Raw genomic sequence first — 18,467 nt, 5'->3', positions numbered from 1 at the left:
TGCACGTGGGCTGGCAGGGCAAGGGCTCGATCACGTCGTGCAGATGGAGCCGGACGCGAAGCCTCTCAACTTTTGACTTTGGAGCAGCCACCAGCCTACCAACACCCAACGAGTCTCTCGCAAAGATGCCGCCAAAGGCCGATTGGGAGAAGTACAAGAAGCCCGACGAAGATAGCAGCAAGGATGAGGACAAGATCGTTGCCCTCGACGAGGTGAGCTCAAGAGAGGAGCGCTGCAAGTTGAGATGGCAATTAAACACTGACATCTACGTGAACAGGGCGACATCCAGCTGCTGAAGACATACGGCCAGGGCCCATATGCTACGGCTCTCAAATCAATTGAGAATGAGATCAAAGAGGTCCAGAAGAGGGTCAATGACAAGATGGGGGTCAAGGAGACGGACACGGGTCTCGCTGCGCCGAACCTGTGGGATGTGCCAGCCGACGAAGGGCGAATGAGGGAGGAGCAGCCGTTGCAGGTGGCCCGGTGTACCAAGATCATCAAGGCATCTGACAAGAGCGAAGAGCAGGAGGGAGCCAACGGAGATGCGCGGGAAGGAGGAGCTGGAGCTGGCGCCGGGGGCCAGGGACAGGGTGGCGAGGCTGGGTCACAGGCCGGCGGAGGTGGTCTCGCAGGCACATTGGGTGGTCTTGGTGGTCTCGGAGGGCTGGGTGGCGGACCTCCAACGGCTGAAGAGGAGGACAAATACGTCATCAACATCAAGCAGATCGCCAAGTTTGTTGTCGGTCTAGGCGAGAGGGTAGCTCCGACAGACATTGAAGAAGGCATGCGCGTTGGGTAAGTTCAGCGGTAGTCTCAATCGTTGCTCATGCTGAGACCCTCCCTTAATCCTCCAGCGTCGATCGACAAAAGTATCAGATTCAAATTCCTCTTCCGCCGAAGATCGATCCGAGTGTCACGATGATGCAGGTCGAGGAGAAGCCCGACGTGACGTACGGAGACGTGGGAGGTTGCAAGGAGCAGATCGAGAAGCTCCGCGAGGTCGTCGAGACGCCTTTGCTTGCGGTTGGTAATTAGCTCGCTATGCCCGCTGTCGATTCGGTTGCTGATCAAGCTTTTACTCTACAGCCCGAGAAATTCGTCAACCTCGGCATTGACCCGCCAAAGGGTGTTCTTCTTTACGGACCTCCAGGGACGGGAAAGACGCTGTGTGCCCGAGCCGTGGCCAACCGAACAGATGCCACTTTTATTCGAGTCATCGGCTCCGAGCTGGTGCAAAAGTATGTGGGTGAGGGCGCCAGGATGGTCAGAGAGCTCTTCGAAATGGCGCGGACAAAGAAGGCGTGCATCATCTTCTTCGATGAGGTCGACGCCATTGGAGGTGCTCGGTTCGATGATGGAGCAGGAGGCGACAATGAGGTGCAACGAACGATGCTTGAGCTCATCAACCAGCTCGACGGTTTCGACCCTCGAGGCAACATCAAGGTTCTTATGGCCACCAATCGACCCGATACATTGGATCCTGCCCTGCTCCGACCTGGTCGTCTTGACCGGCGCGTGGAGTTCGGCCTGCCGGACAACGAAGGACGGGCGCACATCTTGCGCATTCACGCCCGTTCAATGAGCGTCGAAAAGGATATTCGCTTTGACCTCATCGCGCGCCTCTGTCCCAACACGACCGGTGCAGAGCTTCGAAGTGTGGCCACAGAGGTAAGTAGTGGTAGTCTTTTTCATTCAGCAAGTTGCTTTGTCGCTAAACATCAACTCGTCCGCAGGCTGGCATGTTTGCGATCCGAGCTAGGCGCAAGATGGCAACGGAAAAGGACTTTCTTGATGCCGTCGAAAAGGTCGTCAGAGCTGGACAGAAGTTCAGCTCGACTGGCTTGTACAGCAACGTGAGTCAAGCGATTGCTTCTCAGTTTTTTGTCCTTTTCACTGACCAAGCTCCTCGCCTGATAGTATAACTAGAGGTCATATGTTGCTAGTCTTGCTGCTTCGAGCAAAAGAAATACACACAGTCTTACTTCCATTTCGACTGAATGCTTTTGACAATCACATTTCCTCCATGGTCAAGAAGTGTCACTTTTCAAGGCAACTAGTGGACAAGTGTGTCTCTATGAAACGTCGTGGATTACGCCACCTGCAACGAGGCAAAGTGGGCCTCTGCACTTGCCACCTCGAGGTGCTGCTGCGCTTCGAGGCGTCTCCGCGCAGCGTCGAGCCAGTCCTCTGCCAAGATTTTCGGCCAGCCGTGGAGCTGGTTGAGCTGCCGGGCAGCGCCGTCGAGATCCCGCCTCTCGAGGTGCCACTGGGCTCGGGCCAGGACGGCAGGCACGTCGTCGCCCTCTGGGAAGCCCTTCTTGGCAAAGAGGAGCGGCGAGATGGTGGCGCTGATCAGGTGGGATCCGATGCCGGCCTGGTCGGGCACCAGGGCCACACGCTGCACGGCAGGGCGGAGCTTGTTGGTGAACCACGAGTAGAGCGTCGAGAAGGACTCGACGCCCTCGTCGGGCCGGCTCGCCTCGAGCTGGTCGAGCGCCTTTGCGAGCAGCGCATCTTCCTCGCGGCTGCCGCTCTTCTCGAGCGCCTTCTTGAGACTGTCGAGCTGCTTGCGGAAGGGCGCGCGCACGCCCTGCTCGTCCTGCTCGTCCAGCGCCACACTCTGCAGGTCTCGCACGGCGGCAGAGACAGCCAGGGTGCTCGCATTGTCCTCGAGGGCCTTGCTGTTGCCGAGGCTGATCTTCTGGAGCTCGCTGAGATCGCTTGCCAGCTCGTCGAGCTTGGCGAGCCGGCCTCCTCGCTCTGCCTCGACGCGGGCCTTGATCTCCTTCATCCAGCGCCGCTGCATCTCAATGCCCTGCGACACGACTTCTTCGCGCAGGCGCTCGTTAATGATCTCGCTCTGTGTCGCAAGCTCCTCCTTGAGCTTGGCCTCGTACTCGGAGGCCTCCTTTTTCCGCAGAGCCTCCTGCTCCTTTTTCCACTTGGCATCCACCTGGTCCACCTGCTTGGCCGCCTCCTCGTTGGCCCGCTTCAAGTCCGCATCAAACTTGGACCGCGCCGAATCGAGCCCCTTGCGAAGGCGCTCAGCCTCCTGCTTCTTGATGGCGTCGAGGCGCTCCAGGAGGTTCTGCAGCTCCTTTTTGGCCTCGTCGAGTACGCCTCGGGCCTTGGAGCCGCCGTTGGGCGCTTCTCGGAGGAAGGCGGCGAGATCATCGACAGTTGAAGCCAGGTGAGCGACCATGGGCTCGCTGCCTGAGAGCGACGAGATCGAGGGCGCGAGCTTGGGCAGCAGTGGAATCTCGGGGTCGTCGCGCAGACGAGCATTGGGAGCATTCTCGGGGTGCAGGCCACGCTCGCGAGACGAGCCCGCGACGAAGCCGGCAGGCGCCTCGTGCTGCAAGGGCAGTGGCTTGCCGTACGGTGCGCCCTGAGGCGTCTTTGTGGCCGATGCAGCCTGACCCTTGAGCTTCTCCTCGGCTTCGCTGATTGACTTCTTGACCTTGCCAACGAGGTCCTCTGCCTTCTTCTCCAGGTCCTTTGCCACGCCCTCGCCCTGCTCCTTTGCCTGCTCAGCCGTTTCCTTCGTTTTGGTGCCAACCCGGAGGGTGGTCTCCTTTGCCTGCCTGCTCGACTGCTCCAGTCGCTCGCCCGCCGTCTTTCGTGCCTCCTGGGCCTCTCCACCCAGGGTCTCGGCCTTGTCTTGGACCTGGCCGGACACGCGCGAGACGGCCTCGGACACGCGCTGGTAGCCCGACGTGGCCGTTTCAAAGACCCTCTGCGAGTAGCCGCTGGCCTGGTTCGCACCTCCGCCGTCGATAAAGTCGAGCAGGCGCTCCCCACCAGGCACATACTCGCTAAACAAGTCAGCGTACCGTTCGTTTTGCTGCGCGTAATAGGCCGAGCCTCCGTAGAAGAGCGATGCAGTGAGCGTCGTCAGCACGAGAAAGCGTCGGAAGGGTGACCTTGAAGTCGGCTCAGCCTCTGATGCAAAAGTCTTTGGCAAAGAGGCATCAATGTCAGTCTCGAAGCTCCTGCGTTCAAAAGGGTCAGCGTTGAGGTTTTGAGACTTACCCTCGCTTGCAGGCCCTGGGCCCTCGCTGTCGCTACGAGCGGCCTCGACGACAGGCCAGCGGCGCGCCTCGAAGGGGCGAGGGCAGCAGCGGGAAGCCTGTTCATGATGGCTGGCTGGCTGGACACAGACTAGCAGGAGCTCGATCTGGAGCCGAAATGGAGATGTGCGAAGATTGGACTTGGAACAGCGTCGGCTTCTTCCGGTGCGTTCAAAACACGTGGCCCCATTGTCAATTTATTGGAGCGCTCTGCCCCGTCCAGTAGTAGTAGAGGGGCGACGTACGCCAAGCCATATATGGCACTAGTCTGACTGGAATCATTTTAAGGGGCGGGTCCATCCAACTGCTCCTACTTTTAGAAGCTAGGTCATCTTCGAGCCCTGACCCTCTCCCCGACATCCTTATCTTGGCCAGGTGTCGTCCCCCCGCTGCATCGCCGTCTTCTCTGCACCACCTACTCGCACTTACCGTCAATGTGTCATTGAGTTCGCAGGACGTTGCTACCAAACTCCACCAGGCCCACCAAACTGCAATTGTAATTCGGGCCAGGCACAGCCCCGGTAGCACTTGACGCCTGAGCGGCACGCGAGCCAGAACGCGCGCGAATCGCCTTGTCTCGACCGCCTCTACCACTACTGCCACAACTATTTTTGCTACTCAACTCCCTGGCGATAGACACACAGCCACTTTCCTTCCCTCGCTCGACACCCCACGAGCGCCTTCGTCTTTTCTTCGCTTCGCCCTCTACTCATCGACATCCGTGAATCCTCTGTCTGGTGTTCCTCGTTGAGTGGGGAGAGAACAAGCGGGATAGGAAAGTATGGCAAATCCCTTCTACCCGCCCAAGGGTGCTCGCCCGGACCGCGGCGACGCCTCGAGGGGCAGCATAGGTCACGGCGCCGACGAGGCACCTCTCCCGTTCGACCCCGATCGGAGGGGACTCTGGAACGGCGAGCAAGCAGGGATTCGAGGGCGGCGGCAGGATTCGAGCATGGCCTTTGAGGATCGCAATCATGCTCGCAATGGAACAGAAGGTCCCGGCGGGGCGGCTGCCTTCTACGTGCAGGATGACATCTACAGCGGCGGTCCTCGAGCCGGGGCAGCGCAACCAGGCCTGTCTTATCAGCCCCATCCCCACCACCCGGGCGCCTTTGATAATGCGCGCTACCCGCCAGTACTTCGAAGTGAGGGCCCCTCCCTGTCTTCATCACCGAGGGGACCCAACGCCACTTTGCTCCCGCATGGCCAGTACAACGGCTACGCCAATGGAGGTGGCTCTTCTCCGCAGAGGTATCCCGAGGCTCGTTACGCCTACGAGGACGATGAGGAAGACGACGACGACGACGCGTTCAGGGCAAAAGAGGCGCAAAGGAAGCGTGCAGCAGCAGCTGGCGGGTTGGGCGCTGGCCAGTCTGGCTTCACCGCCTCGAGCCTGGCACTAGACACGGCGAGGCTGAACCAATATCCACCACCGTCCGTGCACGACATCAATAGGCCGGGGACGCCAGGCATTTATCTCGATCGGCCGCCGAGGAAAGAGGCTCTCAACGAGAAGCAGAGGGAAATCTTGGCCACCTTCCCCGAAGATCTCGACGAGGAAAAAGGTGGACTGCTGACCAGCGCAAAGAAGATGGCAAAGAACTGGCGTGAATGGGTCCGATGGAAGTATGCGCGTAAGTGTCTTCTCTCCAAAGCTCGTTGTCTCCTTCAGAATTTGTGCTGATGACGCTGCCGTGACAGACTACTACATCATTCTCGTTTTCATCTGCGTGCTCGTCGCCCTCATGACCATCTATCACCGCCAGATCATCGACTGGCTCACGCCCGTCTCAAAGAAGATCAACAGCGTCTCGTGGGGCTGGGTCATTCCCGTCGCCATCCTCTTTGTCATTTCCTTCCCGCCGCTCTTCGGCCACGAAATCGTCGGCATCCTCTGTGGTGTCGTCTACGGTCTCTGGATTGGCTTTGGCATCCTCAGTCTTGGCACCCTGCTGGGAGAGATTGGCAACTTCTATGGTGGGTCACCAAATCCCCCTCTTCTTTACCTCTTGAGGCGCCACTGACCTTTTCATCCGCTCACCCTAGCATTCAAGTGGTTCCTCAAGAAGCACGGCGAAAGATATGAGCGGAAGTCGCTAAACTACGCATGCATGGCACACATTGTCCGAGAGGGAGGCTTCATGGTCGTTCTTCTCGCTCGCTTGTCGGCCATCCCCGGCCACTTCACCACGGCCGTCTTTGCCACGGTAGGCATGAACATCTTCGTTTTCACCATCGCCGCCGTCCTCTCGCTGCCCAAGCAGCTTGTCGTCGTGTACCTTGGTGTGGCCATCGAGCAATCCGGCTCGGGCCAGGAATCGACACAATCCAAAGTCATCAAGTGGGTCGTCTTGATTATCTCCTTTGCCGTCACCATCGTCGTCGCAATCTACCTCTACGACAAGATGAACAAGGCCAGGCCTCTCGTCCAGTCGCGCCTACGACAGCGACGATACACACTTCTCAGCGAAGCAGCACCGCCTAAGGAGCACGATTCTACGTCGGGCCCATACCCTCGCCAAGGCCAGGGCCATGCTGGCTCAGAGTCTCTGGGCGTCGACGACATGGCAGAGACGAAGATTGACATGTATGGCAACGGCGACCCGACGAGGAGGACACAGGACGCTCGCGAGGAAGACGATATGCAAAGAACACCGACAATCAAGTTTACTCAACAAGGTGGTTGGAGATACCGTGACCAGCAAAGACAGCAAGGAGTGGCACCTCTTCAGGCGACCCAATCGATTCTGCGAAAACCAGAGCAGAGGGCAGAGAGTCCGCCGAGTGGGGAGAGCGTCAGCTCACACAACCATTCTCCCACAAGGCCGCTCAACTACCAGCAGCATTCTCCTGCGGTGGATTACGACCCTGAGGCTACGATCCGCGTCGTGAATGGAGGCGCGTGGGACCATCGCTATTCGTCACCCACCCATAGCCAAGATCAGCATGTCTCCCCTCGCTTCGCGAATCCATACGATTCGGTTCCTCAGCGACAGCAGCAGCAACAACAACAACGACAGCAGCAACAACGACAGCAACAGCAGAACAACCTCAAGCCCAAAGAGCCAGCTCACTACCAAAGGGTCAGCGGGGTGGGCTCGGTGTACGAGCTGCCGCCGCTCGAGGTGGGCCTAGCAGATGGCAGCAGAAGAGCGCAAGACGACGGTGAGACATCACCCAATCGACCGCCGAGCTACCACACCGATACGGATCCAGGCCATCGGTCAGAGGATCAACATCAGCAGCAGCAGCAGCAGCAGCAGCAGCAATACCATCAACAGCAGCGCAACCAGATGCAGCAGGGCACTGCCTCGACTGCATCGTGGAATGGCGGATTGGCTCTTTGAGCATGGTCTCGCTCGCATGGTCTCGCAGGTCCAGCTAGGGGTGATTGTAACTTCTTCCTTTCCTTTCTTTTCAGCCCACGCTCTCCGTTTGTACTCTTTTCGGCCTCCCTTTTGTTATTACCCTCCTCTTCTCGGCAATGACGACGTTGCGACGATGGCCTTTGATGGCATTTCACGAAGGACCTTTGTTTTCAATTCAATGTTTCCAGGCGCGAGTCGTCTCCTAGCTCTGCGTTTTGTTTTTTTGACGCGTTGCTCTCGAGTGCCTCCACGCGCGACTTGCGAGAGAACAACACTTTGTGTTTCTTTTCTCTCCAGCAATAAGTTCACTCCGGTCCAGGACTTCCTGCGGTCCGCCAAGACGTGAGGAAGGGAAGCAGGCATGTCGCGCCGTGCGCTCCGCAACTTCCACGAGCCCGGATTGGGCAGTCGAACGGGTCTGCGAATCAGCACGAGCGTGCGACCAGACGATGTGCAGGCGTACTACGAGGCGGGCAAGCGCTTCATGGAGCCGCCGGAACCGACGCCGCCAAGCCGACTCGGCACGCCCTCCTCGCTCTTGTACGATTGCGACGAGGGCGACGAGGGCGACAATGGCGAGAATGAGCACAATGGGCGCATTCAGCCGCCGCTGACATTTGAGCAGGCCATGGAGCTCGATGCGCATCGGCCGCCGGTTGGTGAGCGGTCCTTTGTGGGCGTCTCTCTGATGGACATACAGACAAGTGAGAGTCAGATGCACTTAATAACCCGGTCTGAGGCTGATGAGTGGCTACTTCCGATACATATTAAGGCTCGTATTTGTCGCCAAGAGCCGCGCTCGATGCACAGAGAAGGTACCTGCAAGAAAAGCAGCAGCAGCAGCAGCTGGAGATGCAGACGAGCCGCGACGCCAGGCCGCTAGGAGAGATAGCGCTGAACGGGAACGGGGGCCAAGACAGGTTTGGATTCGAGTCTTCGACGTACATGTCGACTTCTTCCAGCTCGCCCGCTCGGAGGAAGGAGAAGCGGAGTGGGAGGACAAGCAGCCGGAGACTGACGGGATGGGGAGCAGCAGACGAGCTGCCCAAGTCAAGCGGATCGAGGCGAACGAGCTCGGTAGGAGCGAGGCAGTCTATTTCTTGTAGCAAGACGAGGGACGTGACAGTTGCCGGACGAGATTCTAAGATATTCATCGATGAGCAGCTGGAACAGCGGGGACAGTGGGACGAGGAGGTGGACATGTCGATCGATGTGGCCGACGAAGAACAGGATGCGATCTATGACTCTGTGGCGCCACATGATGATGGAGACGAATCCCCTTCACGCCTGGACTCACTGGCTGCAGAGAATTACTATCCTGACTTTGGAGGCGACGACGACGATGGACAAGGCCAGGGCATACCCGAGCTTATGCGTAAAGGGAGCAATGACCCGAGCGAGGAGCCCAACGACGACGCGGTGTCGAACATCTTGGCAGCAAAACCTTTGGCGTCAGTGGCCATTGAAGGGAACAGGGCAGGAAAGGCCGGGAAGAGCATCCAAAGAAAGGGAAAGTCAGGCCGATCGAAAGCTCCCAAGGAGACAGGGAGGCAGGGAAAGGCAAAGCAGAGGATGGCAGACCTGCAGAGCATCGATGAAGAAGGTCCTGACGAAGAGGTGGCTCGTCGTCGAGAGAGGTCCGCCAGTGTCCAGCGCGTGGTCCACAAGGTGCCCCGCGGGCAATCAGTCGAGACGATGACGCCTGGTGACGGCGTCAGACGCAGCTCACGGTACCGATACGCACCTCTGCAGTATTGGCGGGGCGAGACGGCTAGGTTTGGACGGCCCTCGCTTCCGGGCCCTCCAAGACAAAAGAGCGCAAGCGTGTCCACGACGGGCGAAGATGAGGAACACGTCGACGAGAATACCTTTGAGGATGCGCCGGGAGCTGCTCAGCCTCCTGTGCCCGTGCTCAAGGAGATTGTCACTGTTCCACGAGCAGAGGGTGAGGGTACCTTCACGGGCATGTGGCTCCCATCGTCGACGTCAGTCAGAGGACACAAGCGATCTGCCACTGTTCGCACGGGGACCGGAACGAGATCGGCAAAGACAAAAAGGCAGCCCAAAGGCAAAGAAGCTGGAGAGGACAACGACTTGGACCCGATGCAGCCGACGCAACATCCCGAGGACAGGTGGGACGACGGCATGCCTCGGATGGGCATCATCTTCAACAGCGACACCCACGAAGAGGAAGAGGCTGAGATCCTGTGTCCCTCGACACACTCGCGCCTTCGTCCGACAGCCAATGCCTCATTTGCCTTTTCAAAGACGTTTGCCATTGACGGTCTTGCCGCCTTTGGATACCTCGAGCTCGACGTGGGACAGACGAAGCCAACAAAACCAAGTCGGGACAACAACTACTGCTTCTTTGTCTTTGAGGGCGCCGTCAAGGCCCAGGTGCATCGATCCAACTTTCTCGTGGCGCCAAATGGAAGCTTCTTTGTGCCCAAGGGCAACACCTACTCGATTGAGAATGTAAGCGAACGAAAGGCGAGGCTGTTCTTTAGCCAGGTCAGGCACCCAGATGGCGACGAGGCCGCCATGGTGGCCGATGCAACAATGGGAGCCTGTACGACGACTGCCGATGTGTCTCGATAACAAGGGAATTGTTCGAAGCGTTCCTGAAGCCATCATTGATTAACTTGCTTCGCTCGTCCTGCTTTGTTTGTCACCTTGTGCTGTACAGTACCATCTGCTCTGTCAAATGCGACGTGATCCTGTCGTACTGCCGTGGCTTGTGCGAGCAATTCTCACCAGCAACCGTTTCTGTGATGATAAACACGGCCGAGAAAGCTGCCAGAGCACGCACGGAGCAGGTTGGCCCCGCCAGTAGTGTTTCTCGTAAACAGTGAGCGGGAGAGCCATTGCAGGGCAAAGGTGGCGTGATTCCTTTTTTTTGATCAGGCTGGAATCGGAGTAGGGGCTCCGATTCGAGCAGTAACAGAGGAGGACAGGGGTGGGACTCGGAGGAGCGATTACTGGACCACTCTCTCACCAAGCCTCTTGCATGCGTGTCTTTGGCGCGGCGTATCTTCTGTGTGCGCAGGCCCCAGGTCTCCGCCCTCTCGTTACAAGGAGCTCCGCCGTATTCTTTTCTTTTCTTTCTCTTTTTCGGCGCCGCTTCAAAGCAGATCAGGGCGCCGCTTTTAATGACAGTCACTCTACGCTGCGCACTTGTCCTGCCCGCGGATCGACGAAGCCGAAGCGGTGCTCCTCGTCTCCTTTGAGTACGAAAATACAGTGGCGCATGGTGGTCCCATTCTTTTGCTGATCTGAGGAAAGTGTATTACGAGACTTTTCTCTCCCGTCGCCCCTCTTCCTTCACTCAAGCGGTGGCGCACAGAGCAAAAGGTCCGTGTCCCTGTGTTCCTGGATCATTTGCTGACTGAGAAAGCATCTTGCAACTGAGAAAGCATCTTGCAACAAATGATGAGCAGCGGTCAAGAATGTTCTTGATTACTTGCGCGGACATAGCTGACTGTCACAACAGCATCAGTATGCTCGTGGAATCCCAGGCGCGCGCGCAGTCCCGTCTAGCCGCCCGGCGCACTCGCCCCGGCACGCCCACCGTCCTCTCCCAGCTCTACATCCCCGTCCTACGTGTTTGCGTTCAGGACAGAGAGACACTGCGCGTGAACTTCTCGTAAGGGAACGGTCGGCTTGGTCCAGCAATTCAAAGTCTAATCTGAGTGCTTCAGAGGTCTACAATGTCCCCCTGAAGCCTGCACTCGACACGTTTGACTTGGGCACAATTCTTGCAAAGGCATTGCAAGGGTCGGGGCGGGCGACACAAGAGATGAATCTACGAGGGCTTGCTGTGCAATCCAGAAAAGTCCGACACGGAGAGGACAGAGGCGGACGGGTCAATGGCGACAGCGGAGTCGCCTCAGCAACCACGGGCTTCCTTGTCCTCGCCTCGCTTAGCAAGAAAGGACGGACAAGCGTACTGAGCACCTCTCAAAGACAAGCTAGGCTCAAAGCTATAAATGAGTGACTCCTAGTCGAGGTCCTCCTTCTCTCTTCATCCCTCACATCCCCTCACACGTCTACCACAGCCCCAATCTTCAATCGGCCAGACCAAGTCCCTCCTTCTTTGGTTGACACTATCTATCAAGATGAAGACCTCTGCCTTCGCCTCTCTCGTCGCAGTCGCCTCCGTTGCACTGTTCATTTCACCCGGCCATGCCGCCTCAATCGCCCCTCGTGCCGATGTCAATACCGAGGAGTTCGCTGCTGTCCCATCCGGCGGTATTGCCTACACAAGTTCGAACGCTGAGGGCTCCAAAGTGAAGGTCGATGGTACAGCTGCTGCCCAAGACCTGTACGGTACGAGTTTGGCAAAAGGCGGGGCCAAAGGAGAAGACAAGGACAAAAATATTTTCCCTTTCGGCTATGGCCCCTACTTTCGCCCTTCGATCCTTGGCAATCCGACAGGGATCCCACAATCTCTCGAAAACCTTGACCAACTCACTGACCCTACCCAAGACAACCCATTCGCTAGCCCGGATCAGACTCTGCCCTGGCGTCGCACCGAGGCCTAGACAGCGACGTACACCAGCGCCCGATGGCTCGAACGCCTGACGTGGGCAAAGAAAGGCTTCGCGAGGCGCCCACCGCTCAGGCCCCTCTCCGATTCCTTCATCACCATAGCCACCCCTCCCCCTCCCCCCTCCCTGCCCTTGTCCACCTGATTGTCTAATACACGAACAATCTTTTCTCTTTTCAATCCATCCCTTACTCCAGCTCCATCTTTAAACGTTCCAATCTCCTTCTGCCCACTCCTGACTCGATGTAATCATCTCTTCTCGAGTTAGAGAATGTCAACAATCTTTTCTTTCCCCCCTTTAGTGTTTGCTCTCTGCACGAGACGAGGGATATGCTCGTTGGGCTTTTTCAAGCCACTGAACATATGAAAGCGCAGGCTCTCCGATTCGTGTGTGAACCGGTAACCGTTGCTTGCCAGTCGCGCGAGTCACCTCCAATTCGACACAGGTGCAGAGTAGCAAGAAAAGGTGCCAAGACTGTGATTTCCAGCTCAAGAGAAAGACCGGAGAAGATAATTACAAACAGAGTCGAAGAACAAAGAAGGAAGATGCAAGAGTGTGAGACGAAAGATAAGGTGCTGAAGGAGTAATGGAAACATGCTTTGGTCTTACAAGGCCGGAGAGTGGCAAGGGGGACGATAGAGCAGTGGCAGGGCTAGCGAAGCTCAAAGGAGGAGGAGGAACGTTCAGGTTGATGCTGGAGCGTGAGTTGTTGATAGCTGTAGGGGACCGTGTGAGCACCCATGAAGTCAGGAGACGGCCAAGTTCAGTAACTTACGGCTCGGAATGTTCGTGGAAGTAGAAGCCGCTCATCCTTCCGCTCGTCAGGCCTCCAAAGTCAAGCTGCTGCTGCTGTTGTTGCTGCTGTTGCTGCCATGTGAGGGTCTCGCCAGCAGTGGCCGATACTGCCTCGTCGACATCCATGCCAACAAGCGAGTTTGACAGGTCGTCGTTGTAAGACGGTTGTCGTTCGCGCGAGACCGAGGTTCGACCAGCCGTCGAGCTGCCTGTCCTTCTCCAGGTCGCAGTCCTTGCTCGGCCATATGTCGATATAGGCGCGTTCATCATCACAGGACCCGTGTTTGTCGACGAAGGTAGCGGGGGTGACAGAGGCGGTGAAGAAGGCGACAATGGCCTCGTCAGCGACTCGCCTCGTCTCCTCGAAGAGTCTGGCCCTCCTGCGGCGATACTCTGATCGCCAAGCTCTACGCAGACGTAGTAGAAGCCCGCGAAGCTGGCTCCAGTGATATCTCGAACCCTGTGGTCAGGAACCAAGAAGCGCTCTTTCCAGCGCATGAAGATGAAAGGCTTATTCATGTGGTTGAACTTGAGCCCGGGCTTCGTCAGGCTCGATCGTAGCGGTCGAAAGGGTGTAAATCGGCTCCAGTGCTTCATGTCCTCGGCTTCTGTGGCGCCCCATTTTCCTGTGACGAAGCCGTATTTGGAGCCAATGATCTCGGCATCGAAATACGTCGTCAGCTCTGGCCAATCGTCTGTGAGGCCGCGGATGTTGAGGTAGCCGCACAGGTGTGAAGCGGCTAAATCGACATTCTTTGAGGGTCGAACTTCCAGTGAGTATTTGACTGCAAGAATATTGATCGGATGGCAATACTCACTACAATTTGCACAGTCACGTCGTAGCTGTTTCTGCCGCTCTTCTGGATGCCGTTGAAGGTTGCACCGGGATAGAGGCAGCCTCTTCCTCTGCCAATGCACCGCAGCCTCGAGATGTCGGCTTTTGGGTCGGGTCTGGTCGCGTCAAACCATCGCAACCGGTCCATCTCTTCCTTCTTGTCCCCTTCTTCATCTACTCGTCTTCCCATCTCGACCAAATACGGCTGCTCGAATCTACTCGCGAGCATGGTGGAGAGCAGCGGTGCTGCAGGTTGAATGTCTGCAGTGACGAGATCTCCCAGCCTCGGCCTCGTCATCGTCTCTGGTCCGAACGGGTTCTCTGCGATGGAGGCTGTCGTCGAGAGGGCATCGCTGCCGCTGCCAGCATCAATGAGATCCGCAAACGAGATCGCCGTCGGCCCTTGAGACGAGCTCGAGCGACTCAAGCGGCGTGCATTGGACGGCCTTCGTGGTCTCGATGGAGACAGTGCGGTATTGCTGCTACCGTTTGCTACGCCACTTGTCGAGCTTGATGAGCTCCCGGCGCGTGCTCGTCCTCGAGAAGGGAATGACACGACTGGAGAAGCAGGCCGGCCGGATTCGACGACGAAGCCATTACCGGTGTTCGACTGGCTCCGAGTGAAGCTCGACTGTCTACCCAGCATTGGCCCTCCAGATGATGCATGTCCTCCGGGGGAGGTAGGATGGTCTCCCCGTCCACGTATGGTCGAGGGCAATGGAACACGAGGCGATGTAGCGGTGGGAGAGGAAAGAGACTGCGAGAGGGGTGGAAAGTCGCCCTCATCAGGCGTCGAAATAATGTCAGCGTCGCCTCCTGCTCCGATGTTGGCGACCGAGATGGATAAGGGCGTGGAGCTACCTTCGCTGGAGAGGGATCTGCTGCCTTGGCCAAGGATGCGAGACCAAGGCCCAGCTCTTCTCCAGGGATGACCACTCGAGGGTGTGGTGGTCGCAGTGTTGCTGTTGATGGTGGTGGTGGTGTTGGTAGTCGTTGAAGGGATTGTGTTGGCATTCGCTGCGCCGATAGAATCACTTGAAGGGGCGATCAATTCCCTTCGTTCGTCCGTCTGCGGTGCTTGTTCAAGACCCTGTCGACTCTGCATTCCTGCCGTCGGTGTGACAGAGTCACCATCTCCGTGGACAACATCTCCATCTGCGTCTCTCTCCACCGCCTCGCCCCTTGCCTGTCCTTCCGCGGCATGCTGGGCTTGGGTATATACATCGTCGGATGTCTCTACGGCGGCAGACGATGCCATAGCACTGGTGAGGCACGCGTGGCATACCTGATGGCTGTCCTCTTCAAGCGAGAGGGAGGCGGCAGTTAAGACCGATGGCGGCGGTTGCAGACCACTGTTGTCCGTCAAGAGCGCATGGTGCGGCAGCATCTGGACCGACGCGTTGCCAGTCCGACGGGAGGGCAGGGCTGCAGTGTGGACCGACGTGTCCACTCCCTCGCCTCCCATTCCACCGCCTGAAGCAGCCTCGAGAATGCGACCGCATCGCGTGCACGTCTTGATTCCTCCTGCCGCTGATCCTGAATCTGATGTGGAAGGCGTCCTCTGGTCCGCGCCTGCAGAAGCCCCTGCAGTCGAGGAGGAACCAAGGGGTGCGGACGAGTCGGCACTCAACACATAGTCCATCGTGCGGTAGCCGCTTGCAGCCTGTCCAGGCTGTTGTGCCTCTGACACGGACGTCTGCGCTCCCGCCGAAGAAGACGACGGTGAGGTCGTGGTCGGGGCTGGTGTGGAGAATCCTGGTGCAGGCGCCATCGTGACCGGAGTAGGCTGGACGGTGCGCTTGGTGATGAGACCGGACTTGCTGACGCTGGAGAGGAGACGATGAGGCGTATCAAGCCGTGCAAGGTGCGTGCATGTTGGAGCAGACGAGGACGGCGATGTTGACGAACGAGTCGGTGCGTGTGAGGGGCCGCCCTAGATCTTGAATCGAAAGAAATGCCAGTGCGTCCTATCTTCCTTTTCCTTGGCCCTTACAAGCTTACAAGGCGTCGTATAGCCAGACGGTGCAGCGGGGGTCCGGTCGGTGATGCGGAGGTCAGAGCGAAGAGCTCTTCCGATCGAGCAAGTCGAGCGCGTCAGAATGAGGGGGCTGGGGACGGCTTGTCAGATAGATCTCGCGACCTGTCGCCTCGCCCGGCAGGGCACTTGTGATCTCGACTCTATGCGTGGCACGTGGCAATTTTAGATTCTGTCATTTGCGTGGTGGGACTCGGACGTAGAGTTGTAGAAACATTGCAGTAGTACTCTATGACCATTGCAGCTGCAGCAAACATCTCGAGCTCGAATAGTTATGGAAAAGGTAGATGTACAGGAAAAGAAGATATCTTTTGACTCGTCGTGAGGACTCTAGTTGGCGTCACCAAGAGGAACAGCAGCGAAGGGAAGGATGATCGCGGTGTTGAAAATACCGGCAATCCAGAACTGTAAATTGTGACGAGGGGTGGTGAGCTACGACTGACACAAATTCACTTTTTCTCGAGTCAAAGACCCAACTCACCTTGCGGCCTAGCGTCCTGTTGGCCTTCAAACCGGGCTGGTACTTGTAGATGAGGGTGAACCAGAGGCCACCGATGTTGCCAAACCCGCCGACCATGCCCGCGACCACTCCGATGTTTTTGGGACGGAGGTGACCGTAGACTGCATACGCGGCACCGTTGGCAGCGAAGCCCGTCGTAGCCAGGGCCACCATGAAGCCAATGACGCCTCCAAGGTTGGCCTTGCCCGAATCGACGTAGAAACCGAGGCCGATCATGAGGACGCCTTGTGCCACGGCGGTGGCAATCAGAAAGATGACCTTGGCGCGGACACCGAGACCTCTGTGCCGGAAACGATGGTAGAGAAGGTCGCAGATGATACCACCAAGTGGTCGAGCATACAAGTTGCAGAGTCCGTATGTTGAGGCGACAAAGGCGGCATCGACGGCGGTGAAAGTCGGCGAAGCAAAAAGACCGTTGATGAGCTGGGGCAGGGCAGCGTCGAGGGAGGTCTCAAGGCCAAAGGTCGTCATGTAGCACAGCGCCACCATCCAGACTCTCAGATCAGTGATGATGGCCACAAACGACTTCATGGTCAGGGGCTCGCTGACTGAGGTGTCAACCGTTGTGACTTGTTGATTGCCGGTCTCCCTGAAGTCAGCGCCTTTCGCAGGTCCCTTTTCCATGCGTCCCGACTGGCTCTGCTCATACTCGCGCGCCTCGGAAGAGTCGAGATGGACGTCTCCTCCTTGGGCGACCTCTACAGCCGTTCCCGGCAACTGGTGGCGCTGAGACCACTTGCCAGCTGGGTGGTCCTTGCCGATAATCATCATGGTGAGGGCAATGAGGAAGAGGAGGGGCACGGGAAGAACGAGGAAGCAGATTCGCCACGCCAAGTGAGGCGAGAGACCGGCCTTGTGAAGGCGCTCGTAGAGGCCGATCATGACCGAGGGCGTCACGCCACCGCCAAGGTTACCCCAACCGCCCGAGAGGGCGTTTGCCGTACCAACGATTGTCTTGTCGAAAAAGGTGGTGGTCCAAGCCTGTGTAGGCACGAACGTGCCGCCGAGGATCGAGATGAAGAACCGAATAGTCTCGAGGCCGCCAATGTTGGAAATTGTCGGCACAAGCGCAGAAGGAATAGCACCAAGGCAGAGGAGCACCGCCATGACTTTCCGCGGTCCGTAGCGATCGACGGCCGTGCCAGCTGCAAATCGTACCAGGGCCGTGCCACCCAGCGACGCCAGATTGGAGTTTGTGATCTCTGTTTCGCTGCTGAGTGAGCAACGAGACGAGCGCGACGAGACAGGTCTGGACGCGGTCTACTCACGGTCCTGGGTCAGTTTCAGGTCCACCTTGACGGCTTCAGTGACGAGGGGAGCAAAGGCAAACCACGAAAAGAAGGCGCTGAAGAAGCCCAAAGTGGCCATCCAAAAGGCCACCGAGTAAGGGTCCCAGATTCGGAAGAGGGGCAACGTGTAGCTCTTGCCGTTGAGCGGGTTCACCACGGCCGGTTCCCACAGAGAAGCCCATCGGAAATTGAACTGCCCGGCTTGAGCGGCCCTCTGGGCCTCGCTTACAAACTCCTCCGTGGCAACGTGTCCGCCCGTCGTCACTGCAGGGGCTGGTGTGATCTCGTCATGGACCGAGGCTTTCTCCTCGTGACGCAACGATGAGCTTTGCGAGTTCGAGTGCAACGCCGCCTGCGCATCGCCGTGATACTCTGGCGGACCGGCAGACATTGCGGTGATGGCGTACGTGGGTCAACGAGGAAAGGGGATAAGGGAGATGGGAGATGGGAGTAGATAGGCTGATATGAGGCGAGGAGGAGGAAGAAGAAGAAGAAGAAGAAGATGAAGTTGGTTGTGTTAGGTGATCCTGAGAAGGTTGTGAACTAGATCCTTTTTATCTTCGTCGTTTTCCCTCTCCATCGAGGTACCTGAACCAATTGCCAGGGTCGTCGAGCGCGAAATTATGCCCTGGATAGCCAACTGTACCTTCCCCTTCTTGAGAATCGCTTCGACAACGATTTGTGCGTCGCGGTGGCTGAAAAAATCTACTCTCTCTCCACGAAGGGTGAAACCCTCGAGTCAGGTCCGCCATTTACAAATTCAGACCGGCTGAGATGAGGAGAGCAAGCGTTTGAGCATCTCGGCTCGCTCCTTTCTCGCATGCAACTTGCTATCGACCTGAGAGATAGCGATAAGCTGAAAGCACCGGCAGAACAAACGTCAGCACATCGAGCCAAGATAACAGATGTAGCCAATCACACGCGACTACAGTCCTTCTGATAAGAAACACGTGGTCCATACCAAAGCGCAGGCCCGATCTTTTCTCGAGATCTGAGGCCAATGAA

General features: G+C 57.6%; 7 protein-coding genes across 7 annotated transcripts; 4 read left to right on the top strand and 3 right to left on the bottom strand.

The window, feature by feature from the left end:
• Positions 1–111: 111 nt before the first annotated feature.
• FA10DRAFT_300387 (putative RPT1-26S proteasome regulatory subunit) lies at positions 112–2,028 on the top strand. Its single transcript, XM_025524837.1, has 6 exons — positions 112–212; positions 278–798; positions 858–1,026; positions 1,090–1,671; positions 1,737–1,856; positions 1,921–2,028. Exons 1-6 carry the CDS (start codon positions 126–128, stop codon positions 1,927–1,929), a joined length of 1,488 nt encoding a protein of 495 aa, XP_025379007.1. The 5' UTR covers positions 112–125; the 3' UTR covers positions 1,930–2,028.
• On the bottom strand, positions 1,979–4,515 carry FA10DRAFT_300386 (hypothetical protein). Its single transcript, XM_025524836.1, has 2 exons — positions 4,036–4,515; positions 1,979–3,958 (listed from the first exon to the last, which is right to left on the bottom strand). The coding sequence occupies exons 1-2, from the start codon at positions 4,138–4,140 to the stop codon at positions 2,093–2,095; spliced, it is 1,971 nt and encodes a 656-aa protein (XP_025379006.1). The 5' UTR covers positions 4,141–4,515; the 3' UTR covers positions 1,979–2,092.
• FA10DRAFT_250050 (hypothetical protein) lies at positions 4,366–7,651 on the top strand. The gene is made up of 3 exons (XM_025519554.1): positions 4,366–5,707; positions 5,775–6,050; positions 6,120–7,651. Exons 1-3 carry the CDS (start codon positions 4,855–4,857, stop codon positions 7,418–7,420), a joined length of 2,430 nt encoding a protein of 809 aa, XP_025379005.1. The 5' UTR covers positions 4,366–4,854; the 3' UTR covers positions 7,421–7,651.
• Positions 7,652–7,716: 65 nt separating this feature from the next.
• FA10DRAFT_265644 (hypothetical protein) lies at positions 7,717–10,139 on the top strand. The gene is made up of 2 exons (XM_025521146.1): positions 7,717–8,145; positions 8,214–10,139. The coding sequence occupies exons 1-2, from the start codon at positions 7,803–7,805 to the stop codon at positions 10,037–10,039; spliced, it is 2,169 nt and encodes a 722-aa protein (XP_025379004.1). The 5' UTR covers positions 7,717–7,802; the 3' UTR covers positions 10,040–10,139.
• Positions 10,140–11,017: 878 nt separating this feature from the next.
• Positions 11,018–12,099, top strand: FA10DRAFT_75690 (hypothetical protein). The gene is made up of 4 exons (XM_025525684.1): positions 11,018–11,084; positions 11,140–11,427; positions 11,486–11,727; positions 11,798–12,099. The coding sequence occupies exons 2-4, from the start codon at positions 11,238–11,240 to the stop codon at positions 12,020–12,022; spliced, it is 657 nt and encodes a 218-aa protein (XP_025379003.1). The 5' UTR covers positions 11,018–11,084; positions 11,140–11,237; the 3' UTR covers positions 12,023–12,099.
• A 508-nt stretch (positions 12,100–12,607) lies between these two features.
• Positions 12,608–15,495, bottom strand: FA10DRAFT_75681 (hypothetical protein). Its single transcript, XM_025525683.1, has 3 exons — positions 13,602–15,495; positions 12,764–13,536; positions 12,608–12,704 (listed from the first exon to the last, which is right to left on the bottom strand). The coding sequence occupies exons 1-3, from the start codon at positions 15,387–15,389 to the stop codon at positions 12,641–12,643; spliced, it is 2,625 nt and encodes an 874-aa protein (XP_025379002.1). The 5' UTR covers positions 15,390–15,495; the 3' UTR covers positions 12,608–12,640.
• A 488-nt stretch (positions 15,496–15,983) lies between these two features.
• FA10DRAFT_250048 (MFS general substrate transporter) lies at positions 15,984–18,145 on the bottom strand (the record flags this gene model as incomplete). Its single annotated transcript, XM_025519553.1, has 3 exons — positions 17,442–18,145; positions 16,135–17,375; positions 15,984–16,058 (listed from the first exon to the last, which is right to left on the bottom strand). The coding sequence occupies exons 1-3, from the start codon at positions 17,851–17,853 to the stop codon at positions 15,984–15,986; spliced, it is 1,728 nt and encodes a 575-aa protein (XP_025379001.1). The 5' UTR covers positions 17,854–18,145.
• Between the last annotated feature and the right edge of the window lie 322 nt (positions 18,146–18,467).

The sequence above is a fragment of the Acaromyces ingoldii genome (assembly GCF_003144295.1).
Source record: "Acaromyces ingoldii strain MCA 4198 unplaced genomic scaffold FA10scaffold_2, whole genome shotgun sequence".
In the NCBI taxonomy this organism is placed as follows: Eukaryota; Fungi; Basidiomycota; class Exobasidiomycetes; order Exobasidiales; family Cryptobasidiaceae; genus Acaromyces; species Acaromyces ingoldii.
Note: the sequence above shows the minus strand (reverse complement) of the source record. Positions and strands in the feature narration are given on the sequence as shown.

Bases quoted from the DNA above. Each gene is read 5' to 3' on its own strand.
- FA10DRAFT_300387 (XM_025524837.1), top strand. From the start codon at position 126: ATGCCGCCAAAGGCCGATTGGGAGAAGTACAAGAAGCCCGACGAAGAT. The intron at 213-277 runs GTGAGCTCAAGA...CTACGTGAACAG, and splicing joins AGATCGTTGCCCTCGACGAG to GGCGACATCCAGCTGCTGAA. The intron at 799-857 runs GTAAGTTCAGCG...TTAATCCTCCAG, and splicing joins GAAGAAGGCATGCGCGTTGG to CGTCGATCGACAAAAGTATC.
- FA10DRAFT_300386 (XM_025524836.1), bottom strand. From the start codon at position 4,140: ATGAACAGGCTTCCCGCTGCTGCCCTCGCCCCTTCGAGGCGCGCCGCT. The intron at 3,959-4,035 runs GTAAGTCTCAAA...TCTTTGCCAAAG, and splicing joins CCCAGGGCCTGCAAGCGAGG to ACTTTTGCATCAGAGGCTGA.
- FA10DRAFT_250050 (XM_025519554.1), top strand. From the start codon at position 4,855: ATGGCAAATCCCTTCTACCCGCCCAAGGGTGCTCGCCCGGACCGCGGC. The intron at 5,708-5,774 runs GTAAGTGTCTTC...CTGCCGTGACAG, and splicing joins GGTCCGATGGAAGTATGCGC to ACTACTACATCATTCTCGTT. The intron at 6,051-6,119 runs GTGGGTCACCAA...CGCTCACCCTAG, and splicing joins AGAGATTGGCAACTTCTATG to CATTCAAGTGGTTCCTCAAG.
- FA10DRAFT_265644 (XM_025521146.1), top strand. From the start codon at position 7,803: ATGTCGCGCCGTGCGCTCCGCAACTTCCACGAGCCCGGATTGGGCAGT. The intron at 8,146-8,213 runs GTGAGAGTCAGA...ATACATATTAAG, and splicing joins TCTGATGGACATACAGACAA to GCTCGTATTTGTCGCCAAGA.
- FA10DRAFT_75690 (XM_025525684.1), top strand. From the start codon at position 11,238: ATGAATCTACGAGGGCTTGCTGTGCAATCCAGAAAAGTCCGACACGGA. The intron at 11,428-11,485 runs ATGAGTGACTCC...ATCCCCTCACAC, and splicing joins AGCTAGGCTCAAAGCTATAA to GTCTACCACAGCCCCAATCT. The intron at 11,728-11,797 runs GTGAAGGTCGAT...GCGGGGCCAAAG, and splicing joins CGAACGCTGAGGGCTCCAAA to GAGAAGACAAGGACAAAAAT.
- FA10DRAFT_75681 (XM_025525683.1), bottom strand. From the start codon at position 15,389: ATGGCGCCTGCACCAGGATTCTCCACACCAGCCCCGACCACGACCTCA. The intron at 13,537-13,601 runs GTGAGTATTGCC...CGACCCTCAAAG, and splicing joins ACGTGACTGTGCAAATTGTA to AATGTCGATTTAGCCGCTTC. The intron at 12,705-12,763 runs GTAAGTTACTGA...GGTCCCCTACAG, and splicing joins TTCCACGAACATTCCGAGCC to CTATCAACAACTCACGCTCC.